At 42.2% G+C, this 21,425-nt stretch overlaps 1 protein-coding gene across 1 annotated transcript; it reads right to left on the bottom strand.

Annotated features, from left to right (window-relative positions):
* Nucleotides 1–791: 791 nt before the first annotated feature.
* On the bottom strand, nt 792–17,308 carry LOC129106242 (zinc finger protein 385A-like). Its single transcript, XM_054617610.1, is given in 9 exon segments — nt 792–1,025; nt 1,167–1,253; nt 1,352–1,539; nt 2,205–2,389; nt 2,391–2,520; nt 2,808–2,982; nt 12,042–12,152; nt 16,711–16,856; nt 17,251–17,308. Coding segments are annotated over 9 exon segments (1,314 nt in total).
* Nucleotides 17,309–21,425: the final 4,117 nt, after the last annotated feature.

Below are 21,425 nucleotides of genomic sequence, written 5' to 3'. Positions count from 1 at the left end.
AGACATAGGACGTCATTTCTTCCCTTTTGCTCTTCCTCTTTGACTTCCTGTTTTTCTCCGACAGAGGTAAATATTGGCCAATTAGGCCGTCTGTGAAAATGTTGACATACAGTACAGAAAAATGTTTACCAGTAACTGCAGAAATGGATGGGAAATGTTGGTACCTTTTCTCTTTATAGGCCACAAAAACAAAACATTACAGTGGTATAATCCACTATACTGTGACAGCTATATTATGGTACCAGCTAACTTCAGAGGCAACTACTATATCTAACCCAGCCGGGTGTGTTTATGATTACATTGATGCTTTAGATATGTAATGAATCCTTGCAGGGGTGAACACTTAAAACATGAGAGAGGTAGGGTTTCGAGTCAGATACAGTGGATCGTTATGTTAGATGAAGATAATTAGGGAGTTGCAGATTGGAAGGATGCTCAAAGAAGTCCATGCTTGATAGAAACTGTTTTTTAAGTTCCTCTTCAAACTACCTGCACAGTCTACTCGATGATTGGCAGATAGTTGAGTAATAAAGGGAAACTGGGGAGGATGGAAACATACAGTCTCTTTGAAACGTCTGAGATTCGTTATCTCTGCTTCTCCCTGTTAACGTAACAGTAGTGGTCTGCAACCACAGTATGCACCATGAAGAGTCATCTGTTCACTGTTTTTATTGGGCTATAATGAAACAGCAGCTGGAGCCACACCAGCTGGTTTGGCTCTTGATGACACATGGTTGCAGGCCTCCACTTCACAGTGTGCTTCTTCCTGATTCGTCCTCATTCTCTCACCGTCAGTAAGGAGTGAAGAGGATTGGCCCATGCGTGGTGCGGATGGGACCTGGGGCGGGCCTCAGCAGGCTGAGGGGTGTTCCCTGTAGGAGGTGGTGATGGTGATGGTGATGGGGGTGGGAGGTTGGGCAAGGAGAACGTAGTGCCAGTTGATTGTTGGAAGCCGCGGCTGCCATCACTGCGGCAACAGCCAGAGGATTTGGTAAAAGCCCGGCCCCCAAATTTTTTGGAAGTTCCTTTGGGAAAGATCAAGTGAAAATAGAAGTAGATTTATTAATGCATGCAAGAGTTTTCCTAAAACCTAAATGACAATTCTTTAAGGGGGTAATATTGAGAAATATGGAATATTGAATACTGGAGACAAACTGAGTTTCTACCATAAAGTCTGTGCGCTTCTTGTGCCGACTGAGAAGAGGATTTGGTTTGCCCGCAACTCCATCCCGATGCCTCCGGCTAGATATGTGCTGAAACATTAAAATGAAAAGCAATGTTATTGGATATAGAGATTTCTGTAAAACTGGGGTCCCTCAGGGTCTTTGGATCTTTGTGTGGGTTTTCTCACCTGTTTAAGCTGCAGCTCTGAGTTGACTCTGACGTTGCAGATCTCACAGTGGAAGGTGCGTTCCTGAGTGTTGGGGTCAGAAGACAGCTCCCCTCCCTGCTCTGGGCTGGGTTTAGGACCAAGACGTGGGTATGCTTTAATGGGTCCCAGTCCGCTCCGAGCCTCCAGAATGGTTTTGTGTTTGGTACCTGGAAACAATAACAAGAAGGGTATAATCTATGTTGGGAATTAAGGCTCTTGATGTACAGTGTAGAGCGTATTCAAAATACCAAATTGACCTTGTGGTGAGATCATGTTTTTAACAGCGGTTTCTAAGATCGAGAATAAACTTTAAACCTGTTAATCAAACATGTAAGGGTCCTTAAAGTGCTAAAAAAAAATTGAAATCTGAATTCCATGACAGCTAGGAGAACTATGACCTCCAAAAAAGCTACTAAATGCAACTTGTGGTTAGACTGTTGGTGCATGTTTGCTAAAAAATGAACCCATTCTAAAGCTGTTAATGTCATGATATCGATTGGAGATAGAAGGATATTTCTGTAGTTGCATTAACTGCGTGCCACAATATTTAGTGTAGGTGGTAGGAGTGAGATCACTTATCTACACCATGTAGTGTTTTAACCAGACAATCCTACCTCTAGGTGGCACCAATGCACCAGCTTTAAAATGCAGAATAAATGCATCATTTTTAAATGATCATGCTTCAGGGTTTCTAAAGTTGCTTTTAAGGGTGCATAATACGCAATGTGATTGTTTGTAAAGGTTTATTTCTCTCCAAGATTGTGCACACTCTGTGGTATGATGGACCTACGAATATGTTCACTTCCACAAAGCCGTGTTGGAGTTAACCTACCTTTGTTATGTGCCTCCAGTTGTGAGAGGGAATTAACAGCTACTTTGCACAGGGAACAGTAGAGAAGCTTCTTGGCTTTCTCTTCCTCTGACTCTCCTGAAGAAGGGCTGGGTGCTGGGGACGGGGTTTCAGGAAGACCAGCCGCTGCTGGATCTGCGAGGAGGGTGCTGAGGGCCACGGTGGGGGGGGGAGGATGGCAACTCTGTGCTGACAGAGGTCAAGAGGGGACACTCTGCATCTGAGCTCAGTGTGGGTGTTGGAAAGCAGCTAGGGGTCAAAGGTGACTTGTTAGAGTTGGGACAGGATTGGTTGTCATCTGTAAACAGCACAAAGTTTTCAGGTTAGTGAAGAATTTGTGGAAAGACAACCATATAATTAACTCTCCAACCCTGAGGATCATGAAGTGTGAAAATAAAGACTGTGCTTAAAACGTTGTCTCTCTGAGGACAAATACAAACCATTGTAATTTTACATGTTTTTTTTATTGCCATAGTTCAACTCTATATAGAACCGTGTGATGAAATCCTCAATCTTTGGATCTGTATTATGTTTACGCAGGTTGTTGTTGTGTATGTAAAATCAAATGTCACAGGTGATGCTCACCCTGCTTATGAGGATCAGGCTCAGGGCTAGATGGCGAGGGGCCTGGTGGGGAGGGCGAAGCAGTAGGGGGAGGGTGCTGCTTGTCGCCCTCTTGGAGACGAGCCGTCTTGGATGTCTCAATCCCCTTCACCCTCCGAGCATGGCGGTTCCCCTTGTAGTGGGCCTCAGCCTGGCTCTGTAAAAATTTAAAAACATATCCTAGGTTTACATGAACTCATGGTCTTGATTTGGCACAACTGGATTCATATTTCCATTTTTAACAGAACATTTCGTTTTGATCACCATGTCGGCAGTGAACACACTTTGCCATGTTGACCGATTATTATGGGCCTGTTTCTGTTGCCAGTCAGCTTTATGTTTACATGTTTGTCTTATATGTACTTTTTTGTCTGGTTAGCTTTGCAGTCATAAGCAGTGGAATTTAATAGCTAAAGATGGGCTTGTCAGATGCTCATTACCAAGTAAAAGCAAAAAAGCTTTTACTGAACACATTCAAATCTAACACAAGTTGTCTATAATATGTATGTTCAATATGTTTAAAAAAAGGAAATGAACCAAACACCTACATCAACTCCAAATATCTCCATTTGAGCTATCATCAAGTTACCATTATTTGAAGACTGTGGTTGCATGAAAGTGCGTCATAACCCATTAGAGTGGTAACTGAGTTGATAAATATTTGACTAAGCAAACCCCAGTTTTTTTCTGTTCCCCAGGAAAATCCAATATTTACTGACAAATTCTGAAACATATTCTGGCACCCTGGATTTTTGGTGCATTACATTTAATTGCTGTTGAGCGGATGGTTAGTGTGTCTGATGTGCTGAGGAGGCTGTCAGGGAAGATTAGCCCTCAGAATATTCCCGTCTTCCTTCACTACTTGTCATGATATGTATAAATGCAGATCATGTGTAAGCCACTGGAGGCGCTAGAGAGGAATAAACTACCACAAGATGGCTGCAACATCGGGCTGAGTTGTTTGTCTGTTTACTTTATATCAACAACATAACATGGTGTCAGAAGTAAAAGGAAAAACACTAACATCGGTATTGCAAACATGGAAGGACTTAAGCCGCCCGCTGGACTTGATCTACTGCACGGTAACCTGTCAGAAAACTGGAGGAGATTTCGGCAGAGTTTTGAGCTGTATTTAACAGCTGCTGGGGGCGCTAGCAAGTCAGCTAAGGTACAGTCCTCACTATTTCTTCATATAGCCGGCGAAGAGGCAGTGGAAGTGTACAATACCTTCACGTTTGACGGGGAGGATGATAGGCTTAAACTGGCGATAATTCTGGAAAAATTTGAAGAATACTGCAACCCCAGAAAGAATATAACCTATGAAAGGTACAAATTTTTCACGTGTGTGCAAGGGGACATGTCATTTAACCAATACCTTACGGAGTTAAAACTAAAGGCAAAGTCATGTGAATTCGCACAGTTAAGAGAGTCCCTTATCAGAGATCGAGTTGTCTGTGGAATCACGTCTGATACGTTGAGAGAGCGATTGTTACGTGAAGTTGACATTTCTCTTGAAAAGGCAGCACAGCTGTGCCTCGCGGCAGAAACAACAAAAGTACAAATAAAACAAATGCATGAAGAGGATCACAATGCGCAATCCTTTGCAAGTGAAAGCAAGGACATAGATGCAGTGAGGCACAAGCAGACACGCGATAAAGAATACCGAAATAAAACCCAAGTAAGCATGCAAGACAAGGGTCGCACGTTTTATTGCACAAGATGTGGAACTGAGCATGTATCACGAAAATGCCGCTTTTGGCAAACAATGTAAGAACTGTGAGAAAATGAACCACTTTGCCAAGGTGTGTAGGTCGATGAAGACAGTGTACTCAGTAGATGATGACGACACAGATCAACAAGCAAGTCTGTTCCTTGGTGTTGTGAATGCAAAGACACAGAGACAGACAGATGAATGGACTGTTGAATTAAAATTGGATCACAAACAAGTCAAATTCAAACTTGATACTGGTGCACAGGCCAATGTAATTCCTTTCAGTCTCTTGCAAAGAATAGGGAAAAAATGAACATACTACGACCAACAAATGTGAAACTTTCAACGTACACTGGAGACAAAATACCAGTGAAGGGAAAGTGCAAATGGAGCGTGAAATACAAAAAGAAAGCATTTAATCTGGAATTCATTGTTGTAAAATCAGATGCCAAACCAATACTTGGGATTCAGGCATGTGAAGAAATGGGGCTCATCAAGAGAGTTATGGCACTAAATAAAAGTGACAAAATGGATATCTGGAGTATGCTGAGTTGATGCTGATGAAGGCGTGACACCAAAAGTGCACCCACCTAGGAAAATTTGTCACTTTGAGAGACTAAAAACAGAATGAACAGAATGGAAAAAATAGTGATTGTAAAAATCGAAGAGCCAACTCAGTGGGTCAACCCTATTGTTATCGTTGAAAAGCCTAATGGAAAACTAAGAATTTGCACACAGCTAATTACAATACCTGGGTCATATCTTCACAACAATGATTTTTTGTCAGACCAAGATTGAGGTGTTGAAACATGAATGACCTGCAAAAGAGCTGCAACTCAGATTGAGACAGAGATAGCAAGAAAGATGTGAATAAAGAAAAATGCAAGGTGGGCCTAGAGGAAATCAAATCCTGGGTCATATCTTCACAAAAGACGGTTTGAAACCTGTCACCAAGATTGATCCAACTCCAGAATGCAAGAAAGATGTTCATTCCAAATCATGTCCAAGCATACTGAGCCATTGCGGGGATTGACCAGAGACGATGTTGAATGGCAGTGGAAAGCTGAACAGCAGCAGGCATTCAGCACAATAAAACGATGCTTACTGAAGCTCCTGTGCTCAGATACTATGATGTCAAGCTCCCCGTAACGCTGTCAGTGGATGCATCAAAAAGTGGACTTGGAGCCGTTCTACTTCAAGAGCTCAAGCCAGTAGCTTATGCATTGACAGAGACTGAGCAGCGCTACGCGCAAATAGAAAAGGAGATGTTAAATTGTGTGTTCGGAGCAGAGCGTTTTCATCAGTACATTTACGGAAGAGAAGTGGATGTGCAGTCGGATCACAAACCACTTGAAGTGATAATGAAAAAACCACTGAGCAGTGCTCCAGCTAGAATACAGAGACTTTTAATGAGACTGCAGAAATACCAGGTGAATGTACAGTACAAGCCAGGAAAGGAGATGTACATTGCAGATGCATTATCCAGAGCTTACTTACCAGTGACCAGCTCTCCAGATAAAGACATTGAAGCGCAGGTGCACATGGTGATCTCCAATTTACCCGTGTCAAAAGAGAAATTGGAGGAATTCAGAAAGGAAACAACAAATGATGTGACACTGACTAAACTCATTGAAACTGTTCTTAATGGATGGCCAGAAACCAAGAGCCAAGCTGCCCAAGAAATACGAGCGTATTGGAACTTCAGAGAAGAGATCTCAGTTGTGAATGGAGTTCTGTACAAGGGAGAACGACTCATCGTTCCGGCAGCAATGAGGAGAAATGTTAAAGCGCATCCATGAAAGTCACTTGGGCATTGAAAGCTGCAGGCGGAGAGCAAGAGAAGTCCTTTTTTGGCCTGGAATGTCGGAAAAAATCGCAGAGATGGTGAACAGGTGTGACGTGTGCAGGACATATCAGAAACGTCAAACTAAAGAGCCACTACAACCACACAGTGTTCCAGAAAGACCCTGGCAGAAGATAGGTGTTGACCTATTCACCTTTAGCCAGCAGGAGTATTTACTACTGGTGGATTACTATTCTAAGTTCATAGAGGTGGAGTGGTTGAAGTCAGACACAAGAAGTGCAACAATCATCACACATCTGAAGTCACAGTTCGCCAGACATGGCATTCCTGAAATAGTGATCTCAGATAACGGACCACAGTTCAGCTCTCGTGAGTTCCAAGCCTTTGCAAAAGAGTGGGAGTTCAGTCACCAAACTTCAAGCCCCTACCATGCGCAGTCTAATGGAATGGCAGAAAGAGGAATAGACTATCAAACTCATGCTTAAAAAATCGAAAGCTGATGGAAAAGATCCATATCTGTCGTTGCTGAGTCTGAGGAGTACACCTCTGGAGGATGTCGGAGTGTCACCAGCCCAGCTGTTGATGGGTCGACGTTTGAGAACAAGACTTCCGACGACATCCCAGATGCTGAAACCTCAAATGGTCACAAGTACAGTACAACAGGTGTTTGAAACAAGACAACAGAAACAGAAAGAATATTTCGATCAAGGAGCCAGAGCACTCCAGAAACTTGAGGTTGGCGACAATGTCAGAATCTGGCAGGAAGGATTATGGAATCCAGCCCAGGTAACGGGACTTTCTGACCAGCCAAGATCATATGTAGTCCAGACACCTGGGGGACAAGTATACAGAAGAAACAGAAAGTATCTGATGCAGTCCAAGGAACTGAGTAACACACTAAAGGACACCAACAAACAAGATGTGACTCAACAGGATGTGCATGACAGTACAGAGAAAAAGCATGAAATGGACATTCAAAAGAAAACATCAGGAAGTAATTCTAGTCCTACAAAGCTTTCAAGTCTACCTGTTACAACAGCAAGTGGACGAATTGTCTCAAAGCCAAGAAGATTCATCGAGGAGTACTAGGACTTTTTTTTTTTTTTCATGTTTGAGCAGTTGTTTAGCTCAATGGACAAATAAAAAAAAGAAAAAAAAGAAAAAAAAGAAAAAAAGGAAAATAAAGAGGATGTCATGATATGTATAAATGCAGATCATGTGTAAGCCACTGGAGGCGCTAGAGAGGAATAAACTACCACAAGATGGCTGCAACATGGGGCTGAGTTGTTTGTCTGTTTACTTTATATTAACAACATAACACTACTGGTGTAATCACTGAACTGGCCCGCTGAGCTGATGGTGATTATTGAGTGTGGGATTATTTAAAATGGACTGGAGGGCAGTGGGTAACCAGTGTCAGTTGACAGTCAGCTGCCGAGAGAAAAAAATGGAGCAAATCAAGAAGACCATAAGTGTTTGTTTGTCTGCTTGTCCTTGTATAATTGCACATAAAGTCAAAAAATGGGAAATAAGACCTTTCAGTAAATCTTCTGTACAGTTGCGGACTTTGGGTTTCAGTTTATCAGAGTTAAGGTAACAATTGATTAGTTACGTGTTTTAAAGTTGTGATCTATATAATATATATAAAAATATATAATATTTTCATGAAATAAAACCCCTTTTTTTATGATTTTTTTTAGCAATTCAATATATTTACAATCTGTCATTACATCATTGTAAATAAACATGGGACTTGTACATATATCATAAGATGTAGAAAAGTCCATTACAGAAATAACTCCTAGAGATACTTGGCTGTGAAATCAGAGTTACCCTCCAAGTCCAGATATGTGCATGTCAGCATCAGATGGCATCAAGGGAAAGAGGGAGGTGTTAGGGCACAACTGTAGTTCTTGTAAGCTCCTCACTAATGCAGTAATACAAGAGTGTGTGTGTGACTGTATGTGCATAGCCCTGCCTGAATTAGATAGGGTTCATTATGTCAATAACAAGGCTGGGGGACCTGCATTAGGCGCGTGACCGGTAGTAGGGCTACATGTTTGGGACCCTGCAGGTTTGGGATGCTTCACCGTGGCAAAGGGACCACTGGGACGTGTCCACGCTGCCTCTGTAAGCCTGAGGTATTAACTGCCAATGTTAGTTACCCATATAGCCCTCATCCTGATTGGTGATGACAGAAAGGCAGGTATAGCTCTGCCTGTGTAACCCAACTCCTCTGACTGCTGTGACCCAAAGCCCTGCAATTAGACAAGGAGATGAAGCCCTACATCTCCACACACAAATGACAGCAGAGAGCTCCAAAGACATATCTAATGCTCCGTCTTCTCTTTGCAGTTCACACTTTGTGCTGCCATTCTTTTTTCCTCTCCCTTTCTGCAACTCCCAGTTGTTTTCTCTCTGCTTGATCTTTGATACTCTCACTCTCCCTGTGACCTTCAGTGTCAGATCTTAAGAAATCAATGAAGGTGTGCCGTCAATTCAAGCAAAAAAGCTTGACAGCCTCGGAGGTGGGGGTGGGATGCAGCAGAAACAATCGGATGTAGAAGAGATTAACGTGTCCGATCTTGATGTGAGTGAAGAATGATAAAATATAAATTATGTTGGGCATAGTAGGTGTAATGGACTGAGGGAAGCTGCGAAAGAGCCCATAAAAATAGGAATTAAGATGAATGAAGAAGCAGAGATGGGATTTAAGAGGAACAAAATGAGAGCAAGTGAATGTCCCTGAAATCCTTTTTCTCTCTGAGCAGGATGTGCTTTGATGTTTAATCTATAACACAACAAAGGCGCAGAAAGCAGACAGACTGGGTCTAGAAAAATCTACTGCACGGGGTACTGGCAGCAGCGGCAGGAAGAGGGGATGGGAAGAAGCTGGAGAGGTGGAGAGAAGGAGAGGGGACAGATGATGCTGCATACCCCACAGAGGGGGAAGCAGAAATATGAAAACAGGAAAATGGTGAGCAAAAATCACTTGCTGAAGAGACGCTATATGAATGAATGAATGAAACAAGACTTGGTTTGGGCCTTAGAAGAACAAGAAGAGAAAGAAAGAGAGAGAGAGGTGTCCAGTATGGTACTGCAGTGGTGACGATGGCTAATGCAGCACGGTGTGACGTCAGCCTTGCAGCAGTGCTGAGCTAAACACTGGCAGGCTAATCTGTCCTCTGTGGCCAGAAATGAATTGCATTGTTATGATTGCAATATGTGTGGCTACAGCGTAGCGGCGGTGAGAAGCATCTTGGTCTGAATGGCCACTATCAATCAATCTGCCTGTTTCACTTTGTGTAAGTACTCGAGATCTCCCATTTACCCCCGGCCCCCCCTACACATGAACACAAAAGATAAATGTTGGTATTGTTAATGTACTTTGGTGGCATATGACCTGAAGAATACTTGATGGAAAATAATGAGTGTTTGTCTGCCTTTGAACTGCTGCAGCGCAGCCCAGACAGCGCGAGTAAGCCAAGTACTGTACTGTAAGCAGAGTATTCCTTCATTATTAAAGAATGTCCACGGTGCTTTAAGCTCCCAGTCTCTCAGGTTACTGTGTGAAGTGCTGTAGAGCTGCAGCAGAGCAGATGCACACCGAGGCTCACAAGTAAAGCAGCAGGCAGAACAAACAGGTGGCTCAGTATTAGACATCCCACTGCATCATCTCACAGACGTGACACCAGCACTCATACACATGCATTTTCACACGCGCACATTCATATTTACCCAAACACTATGTAAATATGAACATGCTGTTAGCGGCCCCCACTTATGTTCTGTATTCCATGCTCATGTAGACCATGTGGGAACATGCAAGCCTGAGCAGGGGAGATATAATTAAGCAGCCCCTCACAGAGTTACTCAGGTTTCAGATGACTCCCTCCCTGCCTGTGTCCTTTACACACCATTGCATTTAGAGTGGAAGTATTTAGCGCTTCAACACTGGAATGCATGTATATTTTTGGGCCAGGCTTGTATGTCAGGCTTTTGTTTGATTTCTTCTCGTGTTTAGGTTAGAGGTTACAGCGTAGGTCATACATATCATGATTTTTCCATCGTAAAAACCTTTTCAGTGTTGATGTAGTAGATTTAAAAGTCAAACGCAGATAATCAGTTTGACTGCATTATAAATTCAGCTCAGGAATTTTTTCACTTCTAATAGAGCTGACTGTAGAAATTATTGTGGGCTGTTTTCCGGTGGCATGATTTGAGAGATCACCTAGTTTTTCCTGTAGATAGATTTTCAGAGGCAGCGTGATCAGAAATGTAGAGGCCCACCAGGAAATGTGTGATGAATTTAATTTCTTATTTCTTGGTGCAATTAAAGAGTCTCTGACCATCAACATATCTCACTGCACCGTGTACTTACAAACACATACACACTGTAAAAAGGCCCAGTACTTGACGTTTGGCAGATCAGTCATGACATCCAGTAGCTGGGTTTTGGATGTCCACATTATGAGCTATTTGCTTTTCAACTTCACTTAACACTTCTGCCTCTTTAATGGGGACACTCAAGTCATTCCTCTAGAGTTTCATAACTTCTGGCCTCTTTTATTTCCGTCCCTCTGCCTCACGTTAGCATAGTGCCATCTGTCAAGAGTGAAATGCAGAAAATGTGCTCAATCAGCTTTAAGGTAGCTTTGAGGACAAGCTTGTGTTAACTGTGTTTCACCCTTACTCGTCTCAAACCTCTTCATTAATCCTTATCAGAGTGGATTTAAAACCACTCATACTCACCTGAAATATGCTTTTCCAGCCTGACACACAGTTCAGACCAACAAAATCTCTGTACACTTTAAAGAAAGGTTTTGCAAACTTTCTGAAACTTGCCCGCTATCTTTCTAGTTGCTTTTCTGACACAACATCCCCTTAAGCTTTCTATACTGGACATCAAAAATGATACTGGACAGTCTAAAAACAAATTAAGCAGGCAGGGATTTTCTCGATCTTCCACCCCCCCACTCGTCTTCCTGGACAGGCTAAAATTGGAGCTGAGAAACTTCTCACCTGCTCCAGCTGTACAGTCAATCACCAACTAACTTTGACTCCAGCCAGCTTACTTTTTAGGTCATGATTTAATTTGTCAAGGTTGCAGGTGCAGGGCTCTCTTGACGGTTTGACTGTTTGCTAAGGTCTGCCCCCCCCCATACGCTTGTCGAGCTTTCTGCAGTTTATAATTAAAACGGCAACAGATTTAACACTCAAAATGAACGAACCCCAAAAGCAATTTGTCCCATACACAATCATTGGAAAAGGAGCATCTGTGAACCGGGAAAACCTTTTTCCGAGTGTCACAAACCCAGAGGTGAGGGAAGTCTTTCCTTTTTCAGAATTCTAATCATGCGTTCCAATTACATTTGGAAAGTCTAGCTGTACGATTAGATCATTTTATCCCATTCAGTCAATTATTGACCATGCACGTCATTAATGATGGGTTGGTTTTAACTGTCAGTAGTAAAGTAGTTAGCTGGACATGCTTGAACATTGCAGCCAACATTTGAGCAGATAGACACACTTTAAATAATTTCTTTCACTTTTGCATATGTGCTTTTGACAAGGCCCCCCCAAACTCTTTTACAACCATGCACACTGCTTTGGCTTTTTTTAGGAATCCAAATCTTGACAGGCCTGCTGGCCACTTGCTATAAAAGCCGATCCTTCATTTGAAGTGTTTAAGGTTTCATACCTCTGAGTTGAAGCGTATTTGACAGACGTTACAGGAGATGATTGGCCGCTTTGTCTTCACCATAGGTGGCCCGAAGGTGTGCGTCATCACAGCTTTCTGGACGGGGTCCATCTGTGGACAGACAACCCAGAGGTCACATCAAACATTCAACACAGGAGAAGCTGAAGGCCGTGTTTCTGTTGTTCCCCTAACGGCAGTCCACTGATTGTGGATGAGAGAGAAAGGTGTTAAAAGAAAGGTGCAGGTGAATGACAGGGGGATCCGCTGAAGGGGGAGAAAGCTGGGAGAGAAAAAGAGTGGAGAAGAGTGAATTGTAGAGGGAGCAGTGATTGATGTGGACAGGAGGATGTGTGTTTTCACAGCAGCAGCTGATGCTTCTACGCCTGAGATCTTGGGTTCCGTTCAATCGCTTTAATTCATGCCGGGGTTAGAAGGGCCTAATTACAGACCCCTATCTCCAAAAATGTGTTTTATGTGTGCTACAAAACCTCTGCTTTTCCAACCATCATACCAGACAATTATACTTAACAATTGAGATATTTTCTGCGAAGCACTTTGAGTAGAGATACAATTTATTTTAGATTAGAAGGGACATTAGGATCTTTTTACGAGAAAACCAATCAAATTTGGCTGCCGGGAAATTGAATTTCTCATTTAATTAGATTTGAATCATCAGTACACTGAGTTATAAAACTACAGAAATATATTGACATTGTTAAACAAATAAAAATATGCTGTTGATCATTTAGAAAACAACAATTTAGGACTGGATTTCTAACATTTAGATTTAGATTTAGATTGATTTGCAAGATTGCATATGCAAAAAACAAATAATGGGTTAACATTTATTTAACACAATAAATTAAAACGTATATCTCACAAATCAAAATGTTTTAGATAAAAAAGTAAACTTCAAATAATATATTTATATATACATACATACAAACACACACACACACACACACACACACACACACACACACACACACACACACACACACACACACACACACACACACACACACACACACACACACACACAGACACACATACAATGTGATTAAAGACTTAAAATAGGAGAAAGTCATGGACATAGAAATAGCTCAAATGAAATGCCATATTTAAATATCAGCCTGTAACTTTTAATCAAAAATAACAACCAAGCTTGTGATTGTCAGATCAAACACAGATATACGCCACGTCCCTCTCTCATCAAATGTTAACCGCTTCATTTTTGGACCGCTTGAATGGACTCGTGTGAGCTCTCTGGCCCATTGGCAGGGTTCAACAACCACAGCGCTGGGTGTTGCCCTCATTAAGTAGCCAAAAGTACACTGCGGTTTTACTCTGCCTCTCATCTCCTGCTCAGACTGTGAACGTCTGCTGCCAAATGAGAGACTGTTTACACTCTCAAGCTCAAGGCACCGGGGGAAATGGTATAATTGGTCTGAAAACTTAACCCTGTTTGAATGCATTGTTAAGAATATTTATAGACTTTAGCCTGCTTTATTTTTTGCTCCTGTCTGTACCTAGTTTCTCCAGTTCACCTTTTCTCTTGTTTTCTGTTTTTCATGTGGAGACCTGATGGGTTTACCATGAAGCAGCTTCGACAGAGCCAGGTTTTCTTTGCCTTAGCTTGCTCGACAAAGCTTAAAGCCTTATTCAAAGATAATGGGTACCACAACGTTGGTTATCAGCTTGCCTGAGAGGGGGGGGGCATTGACTCTACTAATGCAAAAAAAATGGACCCGCAATGCAAAATAATTGCATGTTTTGGTGGCATTAATAATGTAACGATACGGCTCAACAAGGTTGCATTTATGATTTATTCCCTCAGCTATGAATCTGTATTGCTGCATTTTAGCCGATTTCAATCCAAAACTCGGAACATAAACTGGTCCGGACCAGGTTAGGTCTGCAGCATAAATTGCCATGGTAATCTAGCTAGTTGAAAAGTGAGCCACTTTCATGAAAAGGTAAACTCTGGCTTTAGGTTCAACATACTGTGCTAACCCACTAATCTGGCTTTGTGGTACACCCCTCTGTAACACCTCCAGGTTTGTTTGTTTACATCTGTACATTTGTGCTAACATTGTGTGCTGGTGAGTGCATGACAGTTTGTGTGTGTGTCAAAGTGAATGATTGTCTGTGTTCCAATGTGTGTGTGTGCCAATAAGCCTGGTAAAAACAAAAACCCCTCTATCATTGTCACGTCTTTTGCTGCCATTGTTTTACCACATGTTCTCATCATGATCTCTTTTTATACTTCAGTCCCTAATGTTATGACCTCATTAACCTATTAGTCCACTTTCTTTCTGCTCTTTCACTCTCTTCTCCCTCAAACAGTGGAGCTTTTGTTGCACCAGAAATGTACACTGTGTGTCATATGAATATCTGGGCTTATTAACAGCTTCATTCTTAAACATCCGAGCTCTAATACACTGTAAAGTCTCCGTAGTTCAAGATCATCCCAAATTTGTTAAGTTAAAATCCTTAAGATTTCCGTCTTGGTGGATTTGGTGGAAACAACAAATGTGTTTTAGTACTACAGGTCCCACAGTTCGTTTGAAATGGCACATTATGGACCTCTGGGCAGCCAACACATCTTGATAGGTTTCCTAAGAGAAAAAGCATCTCATTTATCTGTTAACAGGGCACTTTAACTGTGTGCTGAAAGGATTCATCGATTAAACTTTTTAATAAAGAAGACCAAAGACGACAGTTATCTTGGTAACAGACCTCTAAATCTGCTGTTGAGCTCTTTGACAGCTATTTGTCAGCCCCGCTTAGAGAAACAACTGAGTCAATCAGAGCTTTGTAGGCAGAATTAAGACATCTCTGCCAGAGCCATGACAATATTGACAAGAATAGATGAGATCCATGCAGCTTTGTAGGTCTGTAAGTCTACTTAAAGAATTATCAGCTCTTACATTTCAAACTTCACCTGATGTGAAAATTATCTCCCAGCAAGCAGTCCTGCAGCGTCTGTGTCAGCTGAAAATGCTGTGGGACTGATATGTCGCTTGCTACTGAACGGTTCGGGGGAACTAACATTCCCTCAGAACACACAGAAAACTGCGTAGTTATTTATATTACGCAAACTAAACCATTAAGTTATACAAAATTGCAGTTCAGTCTGATTATCAGCGTAGAAGACAATTCAGTTTTATCTGACATGGTAACAATGACCCATGATTGAATTGTGTGCTCTAGATAACGCCCAGGATGTGCATGCATTATTTCCTATGAATCCCTTGTGTATGGGAATGTGGTTTAGGGTTTACAGTAACAATGAAAACTACTACAAACACATTGAATAAATATTGCTTGAAAAATGGCATCAAGACAGGCTTTGGTGTATTCAAAATATGAATAATTATAACTTTAAGGTAAAATGTCTTTCCCAAACTTAGTAACCGACACAGAGACTAATACCATGTACATTAAACTTTAGCCGTACAGTTAATGTGTTTTCCTCGGAAGCTATTGAAATCAGCAGTGTTTCACTCTACCCTCTGCCTCCCTGTGCAGCTTCTGTCTCAATGCTAGAAGTTGAGACCTACAGTATACTCCTGAGAATCTTAAGTGTCTAGAAAGTACCTGTAATCCTGAGTGAGTCAGATCTGATATAAGCTCTCTTGGTAACTCACTGAACTCCACACTCCAAAGACTTTTAAGCCAAACTGGAGCATAACTGTGTTTGGAACAATAAATGCAGTAATATGTGTTTTTTGGCAGTTTCCCTTCTCTGTGTCCTTTCAGTCTCTACAGTACCAGTCAAAAGTTTGGACACACCTTCTCATTCAACTACTTTGAAGAATCTAAAATATAAAACATATTCTGGTTTGTTGAGCATTTGTTTGTTTACCACATAATTCCATGTGTGTTCCTTCATAGTTTGGATGTCTTCAATATTAATCTACAATGTAGAAAAAAATAAAAATAAAAATAAAGAAAAACCATTGAATGAGAAAGTGTGTCCAAACTTTTGACTGGTACTGCAAGGAGACTGGTCGTCCTGCTTTAAATAATGACTCGCTGAGCTGCAGCCTTCTATCACTGGATGACAGCGGTGTCTTAGACTTGTTGGAATTCTTAGTGCGCTGACAGAGAGTGATTTGGATCGAGGTGCTCTGGCATTAGTGGACACACTCAATGTCCTCGCTGAAGCAGGATGAATGATTAACCTGCGCAAGGGTCATTCTGCCTGAGTGCATAAAGATAAGCTTAATGATACTGTATTTGTATGTGTGGTGCGCGTGCGTCTCTGTTTGTCACCACGCTGACCTTCACATGAAACCCAATCTAGAAATGAGAAGGAGCCACAGAAAAACGCTGACTGTGGAGAATCGTGCCCTGTGCCTCTCATACAATTGATTAGCTGTAACTCATTTTATTGCAGTAAAACACCCGCCTGCGCATTTTCTCAATTATGCTAAAACTCACTCAGCTATTTAGAAAATAAACAGCTGTCACTTTATCATTTTGGATTATACAATATAAATCCTCAACACTTTATCACTTGTCCTCACTCTGGAGACAGCACTCCGAAACCACAAAGCCAGCTCTGTCTTCTGTTAAGTGGAACAAGACGATAACAAATCCCAGATGCCATTTGTGCACATGTGTGTGTTCACGCTCATGCGCAGGTATGCCTGTGAACACTCACTGTATTAAAGTTGTGGAAGAGGCCGATGCTGGCCGGGTGATGCGACTCCAGGGGGAACTGGAGGAAGGGCTTCATGTCCAGCGGGGTTGGGATGACAGATGGGCTCCTGAGGAAGGCAGGGACCGGCCCCGGTCGGTTTACACTTCCTGTGGGAGAAGCACAAATTGGGAAATACGAGATTAAAAAATGAAAAAAAACATAAAGTCCTATAATTTATACATCTGATCAAGCATTCCCCGAATAGACAATATTGATGAGAATCACAAACTAAAATCATTGAGCAAGGTTTGTTAGTGACAAGATGACTACAGCTACCACATTTGATGGAATATTTTCTTAAAGGAACAGCTCAACATTTAGGGAAATATACAGACGCTTCCTTGCCTTAGCTACAACTGTCCTGTCAACGGGGAGACAGATAGCTCTGTTTGGCTCTGTCCGATGGTAACACAATCTGCCTCACAGCACCTATAAAGGTCACTAGTTAACATATTATATCTTGTTTATTTATACTGTTCAATATATATATATATAGTTTACTCTGAGCAGCAAGTTGCTCAGAGTCTGAGAAGTGCTGGACTTTTCTTAAAACGTCCATGGCTGTAGCCTCAGAGACCCAGTCCCTTCCTCCTGAAGGTCTTTTAATGGCCTGTCATTTCTCCGCTACTCCCTTATATTTGGTCTCAACCATTTTTAGGCAGATGTGCTGTTTACTGTAATGAAAGCACTTAGCCCAAAGGGGGAGGACTTTATAGATATGATTGGGCATTCCCAGTATCAATTAAGGAAAAAAAGACAATGGTCCGATTTGCTTGTTTTTTGGGCCGGTCAGCAAAAAAAAGACAGTTGTGTCGGTCCACCGGGAAAAGGCCTGATATGCCCGAGGGGCCAGTCCGCCTCTGGCAAGAACCCTGACTTTGTCAAACTTTTTCTTTAAATGTATAATATATTTGAACAAGTGCCTGCTGTAAAACCCATGTTGAGCACCACTACCCACCCACACCTCTCCTCTCTCTGTCTCTCTTGCTCACTTTTCTCTCAGCAGTAGCTCAGCAGTGGTGAATGCCTGCACTTGAGGAGTCTTATGTGATGGGCAGGAGGGCTAAGCTCCTTAAGCCTCGCAGCTGGGGTGCTGCAGATATCCGCCTTTTCTCCATTTCTCCCTCTGTCTCTCTCTCGCCAAGCACAGTTTTCTGTCCCCATTTCATGGTCCCCTATTCTGTCTGCCTGCCTCTGTACCCCTCATCTGTGCTTCTCCTCACTCCGGCACTAGTGCTTCTTGCTGTTTTGTACCTTCTCCTCATCCTCATCCTTATTCTGTTTTGCTCTCTTCTCTCCACTCCGCTTCCTGTAGTTCTTCTATTTAGCGTAAAAAAACAGCAGGGTGCTTCAGAGAATTTGTTTAATCTTTTCTTTTGAGATTATATGCAATCGTCATCCTTTACTGCCAACGCTTTGTGATGACTACTACTTAACAGTTTTGTTACATTTGAAAAGAAAAACTGGTCACTTGTCAAAAGGAGGGGAAGAAAAGGCTATTTTGGTAACAGCAGAGGAGGCTCCTTTCACTGACAGCAGGGGAGACGTAAAGAATGTGCTGTCAGGATCAGAAATAGATGGAGGGGAAAGTCTCTCCTTCTGGCATTCCTCTTCAGACTGCCTTAGTCCTCGGGAGGCTGTGGCAGCTGAAGCTCAGCTGTAGCTATTGTCAATTGTGTCCGGCTGCTTTTGCATATGCTGCATGGGAAGTAGGGAGTTCAGAGGGTTAGACGGGAAATAACATATGAAAGTGGAGGTCATGGTTTAAATGTCCTTCAGACATGCCATGAAGCCCACAGCTCACATGGCGGCCATTATCACCTCAGTAAACCAACCACAGCAAGGTTTGTGCTGAGTGAAAAACCAGCGGTAATAACACACCTTAGTTCACACCAACATGTAAACATGCAGGCATGAGTGGAGCCTCAACAACAGATATCACAAAGGAATGAGGGTAAGCACTAGCCAGATAAAAAATATGTCTGGGGTACTCAGACAAAATATCAGAGAAAGTTTGACGAATTTATTATTACTGTGTTTAAAGTTGTAAATATTGAAGCATAAGGATGGTGATATTCTATTTTTGAAAACAACAAATCCCACAAAAAGACCCAAACTAACAATGTGTTAGTCCATCTTTAAGTACTTCCCCCATCCTGTCATCATATAAATACTTGCTGGGGACTGTAGTCTGTAGAAAAAGTCAGTCAAACAGGAACAAATCATGTTTTTGTTGGGTTTTCTATTGAGTATCTACAGGAAAGCGTATGTGGGATTGACTCAAAATAAACAATGCAGTGCCCACTTTCATGGCATGCAATGTGCAAACTATGAACGTAGTCTCCTTGACGTCACCCTCATGTTTCTGAAAGCCGCTGTGGAGCTCAAAGAGGGTGGCTCGGGCCGTAGCCTACTTGGCAAGGACAACACAGCTCAACTCTAAAAACGGGCAAAGAGGTGGATCATCAGTGGAGATGAGCTGAGCATGGGTGATGCAGCAGTGCAGACAGCTAGCAGCTAGTGACCTGTGACAGTACTCACCTAACTGTGAGCCTTGATATCATTTAAAAGGATGGGTTATATGTAAATTCAATTGCCTTACAGTTGTCATGAATGTGAAATTAGCTCTAGAGACCAAAACTGTTTGTTTTGCACCAGGCTCTAAACATCTTTATTTCTGCAGTAAAGTTTAGCATTTTTACATTGGGCTCTGTGGGGATGACCCACTTTTGGAGCCAGCATCGAGTGGCCATTCAGAGAACTGCAGTTTTTGACCTTTCTGTGTTGGCCCCTGAGGTTGTCACTTGGTTCTAAAGGAACATGTCACTCAGTGCAAAAGCGTGGGTCATAAATGTGTTTTTGGACAACATTGGAGCTCTAAGGCACAGAGGAATACAAAATATCAGGCTTTAGTTACACTGATACAATGTAGGATAATTTCATTGATAGTCTTCCTGTGGGATTTGTTGAAGAAAAATACAGAATATCACCAGATCTACCCTTTAAAAAGCCTTACATTCAAGGGTATCTGTGACATTCTTTCTTGCATCTAGTTATTGTGTCAAAAGCTATTAAAAACAGAGTAGAAAATGTCTTAGAGGCAATTAAACATGTGGTTAACAAAGCATGTAGTGGGACAATCGTGTTTCAGCTTTATGGATTAGCTCTGAGGTATCATCATTGTGCTTCCTCTTTGTCTAGCGTATTCCTGGTAAATCCGCAGCTCATTTTACACCACATGACAATTTAAAGGTCAAAGCATGTCTGGTACTTAGAAATCTGCATTTGCAGACGCTCACAATAGAGTGATGTATTTAATGTTGGCACACAGTGTTTTCAGGGTCATTTTCTGCATCACCCAACAGCAGCTAGATGCTGTGAGAGTGTAGCAGCAGCCCGTGACCTACCCTCCTCCTGAGTGATTTACAATGACATCAGATAAGTGTACGCCACGACTCTTCAACAGCGACCACGCGGGGTGGGTGCTCATTGATTGGACACATTCTGAGGAGTGTTTAAGTGTTAAAGCTATGCCAAACTCTATAAATCCAGACCCCTCCATCTATTGCTTTTTCTCTCCACTAAAATGAACAGACAGCGCTGTCTCACCCAGCTCCTCATCTTACTGACTTTTTTTTTCTAATGCAAATGTTTGGGTGAGAAAAAGATCAATGCCTGTGTAATAGCTTATTGAATTTTTGTATAGATTGTGAGAGAGAGGCAGTTGGACAGAAATGAAGAGACGCAGAGAGGGAAAAAGAAAACAAGACAACCAGAGATAGAATCTTATCGTCACAGTAGATTTCACAAACCCCCACGTATGCACACACAGGCATGCCGACACCAATATGCTGTGACTAAGGCCTCTCAAATTGGCAATTCATTTAGCCAATTTAGGTTTAATGATCACAGAGGTAATGTCAATGTCAGTGATGCCGCTGAAGCCTCTGTATTCCCTGCCTGCCTCCATCTTTGTGCTCCATGATGGGACAGGAGACTGGGTGACATGCTGTCTAACAGAATGATGTCTGACGAGAGGCAGAAGCACTGCAGGGTCCCACCGAAAAAAGAGGAAAAAATAAATAAAAATTGCAGCCACCTTTAGTTCCAGCTCCACACTCCAGAAAGACCGGCGGCTTGGCACACGATGCCAGCCGCCTCACATCTGCATCTAAATGGGCTGCTGTGCACAGAGGACTCTGAAATGAGCTTCATGTGGAAGATTAGCCAGCATCCCCTGACAAAATCCCGTCACTGTCACTGCAGCAGAGACAACTCTGTGGCGGCAGCAGTCTGTTAACCCAAAAAACACTGGATCCACTGTGTTCTTGTTTGTCTTTGCCCCAGGTTTTGTGCACAAGGCACTGTCTAAAAAAGGTTGATCAACATTTGGTGGCAGATGACACCATTAGTAGGTTTACGATCGTCGTCTGTACAAATGATTTATGACTCCTATTTGTTGTTTTGTGGCAGCAGTGCTGCGCTGCCATATTTTGGTATCAGCCCTCTCCATGGTGGAGTAAATGTAATGCAACTGTGTTGGAGGGTCTAACCATTAAAGAAACAGAGTGCTAACTTTGTCGTGATTGCAGGAGGGAAGATGGCTCTGTCTTAGTGTCGCATACTGCTGCTGTGAAGGACTGGGCATGAAATCCAATTTACTGCAGCTCAGCTTA

This window comes from Anoplopoma fimbria, chromosome 17, assembly GCF_027596085.1.
Source record: "Anoplopoma fimbria isolate UVic2021 breed Golden Eagle Sablefish chromosome 17, Afim_UVic_2022, whole genome shotgun sequence".
Classification (NCBI taxonomy): domain Eukaryota; kingdom Metazoa; phylum Chordata; class Actinopteri; order Perciformes; family Anoplopomatidae; genus Anoplopoma; species Anoplopoma fimbria.
Note: the sequence above shows the minus strand (reverse complement) of the source record. Positions and strands in the feature narration are given on the sequence as shown.